The 5,239-nt window shown below is 40.5% G+C and overlaps 1 protein-coding gene across 1 annotated transcript in view; it reads left to right on the forward strand.

The window, feature by feature from the left end:
- BRINP1 (bone morphogenetic protein/retinoic acid inducible neural-specific 1) overlaps positions 1–5,239 on the forward strand; it is a 198,301-nt gene that overhangs the window by 50,863 nt on the left and 142,199 nt on the right. The window contains exon 2 of the mRNA XM_012664398.1: positions 1,443–1,710. Within this exon, the coding sequence (XP_012519852.1) occupies positions 1,493–1,710 (218 nt within the window). The 5' untranslated portion in view covers positions 1,443–1,492. The remainder of the gene's footprint in view (positions 1–1,442; positions 1,711–5,239) is intronic.

The following is a 5,239-nucleotide window of genomic DNA, read 5'->3' on the forward strand; positions in this document are numbered from 1 at the left end:
AACTCACACTTTTTAAAAAAGGAATAAATAAAGAACATGACCTTAGGGGACATGACCTCAACTGGCTACTGATGGGTAAATGGGACTTGGCCAGTTAGTGGGGACAATGTGAACTACACTCCCTGACAGGGACAAAATTGATAACATCAGTATCAACATTCATTATCCTCATCGTTATTCATGCCATTTATCGAGCACTTACTATATGCGAGGTGCATAAAATATGTCATTTAATTGTCATAATAGTTCTGGGAGTAGGTGCTGTTGTTAGCCACATTTGACAGATGAGGAAACTAAGACTCAGAGAAGTTAAATAACTTGCCTGAAATAATACTGCTTATAACTGATACAAACTGGATCCAAAGCTACCATTCAATATGGAATGAAGCAAAGCTCTTTTAGAATAAGTAGAGTGGGGTCATAGAAAGTACAGTGTTAAGTTATAAGTAGATTGATGATGAGATGATGAAAACAAAACTTGTAAATTTCATTTCCAAAATTGGCATGGCCTTGTGATTTTTCACTTATCCTCCCCACAAAGAACCTCTGCCTAAGCTATCCCTTAGTCTCAAGCATTTCCCGGCACAGTGCCAGTGTGCTGCAACACCACCCTTTAAAAGAGACCTTACAGGACTTCACCTGACCTCTTGGCCTTCAGTTTCCATATGAAAACTGGGGAATCTTGCGGCTCAGAAGCACTGACAGATGAATTGTCTGGTCATGTTTCCTGGGTTTGGGAGACATTCCACTGAACATTGTAGAAGTGGATTTTAGCAAGGTCCAGGAACTCTTCATCTTTAAGTTTTCTAGCCCAGAAGATCATGGTACTAATCCATCACAAGGCTTTGTGCACTCATCTGATCATGCCAGTGCAAAGTGTGTGTTTGGTGGGCTCATGTCTGTGTGAGGGCAGAAGAGAAAGGAGCTCTTGTTTACTGAATCCCAGTTATGAGAAGCATGTTGTTTGTAAAGACAGTAGATGCAACAGACATTTGAGTTGTCTTCCTGTCCCTTACTGGTTGTATAAAACCTGTTTCTGTGTTATTTCCTTTCTTTCGTTCTTTCCACACTTCTGCCTTGAACATCTGCAATGTGCCAAGTGCAAACATAGAGGAACATAAGCCCATCTTCATTTTTACAGATGAGGAAACTGCATCCCTAAGAGACTTGGCAGTTTGTACATGTTCACACAACATGTGAACAGCAAAGCAGGAATGTGGGCCCAGATTTCCATAGACTCTATGTTTTTAACCAGAAACTCTACTGATTTTTGTAAACCTGAAAGCATTCTACTGATAGAAGGTATTATTGTGCAGATGTGTTAATAATATTTTTTTCTTTTCCTTTGTCTTTCTCTTTCTTTTACTCCTCTTCCCTTTTCCTCTTTCCCTCTTTTGCCTCCTCCTTTCTTTCTCTCTTTTTTATTGTTTTTTTTTCTATAGGACTCCACAGAATGGAGCAAGAATGAGAGGAAAAAGGCCGGCAGAAAAGCATGAACTGGAGGTTTGTTGAGCTCCTCTACTTCCTGTTTATATGGGGCCGTATCTCAGTGCAGCCCTCCCACCAGGAACCAGCTGGGACAGACCAACATGTCTCCAAGGAATTTGATTGGCTCATTTCAGACAGGGGGCCTTTCCACCACTCCAGGAGCTACCTATCCTTTGTGGAAAGACACCGTCAAGGATTTACAACCAGATATAAAATATACAGGTAAGATCTGGGCTATGATAGCCCTTGCCTTTCATTTATATTGTGCTTTGTCGGGTCAGGCATTGGCATAGCCCTTGCTGGAGGGAGAAATGTCTGAGTCAAGAGATCCTGTCTCTTCCGCAAGCTGTTTTCCACTTTCAATATTTTTTATTTTGCACAAGAAATTGACAATTACAAAGAGAAGATCAAATAGCTAATATTTGCGTACTTACTGTGTGCTGGGCATGGTGCTTGATACTTATTTTACATTATCTCATTACACATTTGAATAACCATCAGATGTAGGTTTTATTTGTTTTCTCCACTTTGTACATTAGGTGATTGAGCCTCGTCCAGGTTAAATAGCTTCTCTAATGTCAAGAGTGATTTGACTGGGATTCAAAATCTGGTTTATTGGCATCCATAGACTAATAATCGGCATCCATAGACTAATAATTATAGTCAACCACATGAGGTGTAAGCAGGATTACTTTGCAAATGCTACTAATGTACCCCATATCCTACCCAAACCTATTTACACATTTGGAAAAAAAGTAGGGTCACTCAATGAACAACCTTTTCTTGAGTAGTTCCGTGCTGGTTCTTAGCCTATTGAAATCCCACTCATCCAAAATGGGCTTAGCCCAAAGTTCTTTCGTCTTTGAAACTATCTTAGGTCCTCCACATTCCACTTAATCACTGTCTTCTTGACATGCCCACAGCTTTCTACACTTGTGTCTCTTTCATTTTAAGCCATTTGGAACTAGAGTGCTTTCTTGTATTTTTTTCTCACCTAAGTGGAAACTTTTTGAGGGAAGGGCTTATATATAGAATTCATTTCTGGATCCCCTAAGTGATTTTTGTTCAGCCTTGTTGTTATCATAAGTGCACAATGGATGTTGTGGACTCGAATTGGAGAATGCAAAAAAACTCTCTCAGTTGTAGTCTTTGCCTTAAAGTCAAGGAAGGAAGGGCAAGTCCTAACACTTCTGGACCAATTAGAAAAAGAGAGCCAGAAAACGGAGCATGGGAAAGAACCCCGGCCTGCAACAGAGAAGGCATGAATTCAAATCTTTAATCTTCTACGTAGTCGATATGAAAAATTGGCATGTCTTGCTTGCACATTTTGTGGTATTGTAGACTAAGGATAAGTGATTTCTGAAATCCCTACCAGCTGTGACTGCCTGTGACTCTATACTAAATATTCAAATTCTGTTTGAAAGTTGGCTCGCTAGTGACTGAGGTCTTACAGCGGTTCTGCCTACGCAAGAGTTTGTGGCTGAACTTTCTGTGAGCCTTGAGGAGTGGTACAAAATCACAGAGTTATTGGGGAAAGGTGCTTCTGGGCATGATGAAATGCAGGAATACAAAGGAAAATGAATATAGTATGTGTACAAGAAGGAAAAAAAAGCAAAGAGATGAGAAATATTGGGTGTTTCTTCCCTCAAAAGAGAAGAATATCAGAATTTCAAAAATATAATTAATTATTAATTCAAAGGGCTGCTAACCTTTGGGAGGAGTATTCCTAAATCACCCACAGGCAGAAGTTACCTACTTAATTCCTAATTTGGATTCTTAATATAGTTTTTGGCAGCATATAGCCATTGCTCTTTGTGATTATGCATAAGTCGAATATAGGTGCTCACTGACTATTTGACAGAACGTGCCGCTATCTGAAATTCCTGGTACTGTGCAAGATACAGGATTGGGACATTGGGTTTAGGAGAACAGAAGTGTTAGAGATCTAATATCTTATTCTGTTTGTGTTTTGTCAGATAATAACAACCTCTTGGTATGACTTTGCCTTCCATTTAAAACTCCTAAGGACACTTTAAGGTTGGGGCGACTGGGATTTATATTTCCATTCTAAAGAAGAGAAGATGAGTGACTTGAATAAAGTCATGTAGCCAAGAAAAGGTGGTGCCTGGACTGGAGACAAAGTATGACTCTAAGTCCCTAACCACGCTGATGAATATGCTGAAATTAGAGGCATCCATTTTTTGTTTTTAAATGTTTATTAGCAAGTATTGTATGCCTCATCCAATGCTAGACACGGAAGATAAGAGGGCCTGAGGACAAATAATCATAATATCACATGGTGGTGGCTATCATGCAGTATTATAAGAGATGCTATGGCCCATGTGAGATACTCAATGCATGTTTGTTATTACTGTTGAAATAACTTAAACAGGTACTCTGAATAGTACCATAGCTGCCGAACGCTCAACAGTAGCATCCTTTCAGTGGGCACTTATAATGTGCCATGAAGGGAGGACATCTGGTCCTCATAAGACCCTCTGTGAGGTGGGCAGTACCTTTTACAAATGAGAAAACCAGTATCTGGGGAGGGTGAGTGCATTGCCATAGGTCATCCACCTGGTAAGGAGTAGAGCTGGGGTCCAGACACTGACCTACCTGACCCCAAAGCCCTCCTTTCACCCACCGTGTTGAATGCCTCCCCCCAATCTGGCTTCCCAATGTAGAGTGTTTCAGAGCTCTGAAAACGTTCTTCCAAACATTCTTTCTTACAACCACTTTATAAATATTTGGAGGGAAGCTTTAGAGTTGTTGAGAGGTAAAAAGTTGCTAATGAGGTTGGGAGTCAGGACAACTGGATACTAATTCCAGTTCTTCATGCACTGGTCTTGTGACATTCGGTAAGCTCCCTCCTCTCCTGGATCCTGCTTTCCTCTTTCATCAAATGATACGGTTGATGTGGATCAGTGGTTTTCACCTATGCTATTTGAAATCCTGAGGATTAATTAAAGTAGCCATAGAAACCACTCTAGGCTGGAGAGAGAGGCAAAGGGGGTGATCAGGCAGGGTTCCCCGGCTGACACCTCCCTTACACAAGAGGAGATTTGCATCTGCTTTTGTGTTCAGATTTCACACGCTTTACTTTGGATTCTACTACTAAAACAAAGTTTGCAATCATCCAGCAAGCTGATTTCTAAGATCCTTTCTAGCCCCAAAATTAAGTATGAGATTTAACCAAGGTCACATGGTTAATTAAATGACGGAGTTCAACCCACAAGTCAGGCCCCTGGCCATCTAATTATTCCTTCCTTCCTTTATTTAATCCTCAAATAATTATTAAGCACAAGCTGCAGACTGAACGCTGTGTTTAGGGCAGATGATACAATGATGAGTAAAACAAACATGGTCCTTGCTCTCATGGGAGAGACTGACATTAATTAAACACAAGCATGCACACACACATAAACACACACTTATATGTATAATAACTGCTAGAAAGAAAAGACAATAGGAAAGGTATAACTGGGAGATGATAAATACCACAAACATAGATTTTGCACCTACAATGCGTGAGGATTAGGTCGGGTTCTTGTCATAATCTGCACATGGAAACACATGCAAGTGGGTACCCAGACACATGTACCCATCCAGTTACAGACCAGATAAGAAGCCAGCTAGGATGTGCTCATTGGGGAACTTGTCCATTGACACGTTTTCCTCTCTGCTTGCCACTTTTTTTTAAACACTAAAGCATGTCCACAGGCAATTTCGAGTGCGTCTGTCTTGTCGTATG

The sequence above is a fragment of the Propithecus coquereli genome, unplaced genomic scaffold (genome assembly GCF_000956105.1).
Source record: "Propithecus coquereli isolate 6110/MARCELLA unplaced genomic scaffold, Pcoq_1.0 Scaffold89, whole genome shotgun sequence".
Lineage (NCBI taxonomy): Eukaryota > Metazoa > Chordata > Mammalia > Primates > Indriidae > Propithecus > Propithecus coquereli.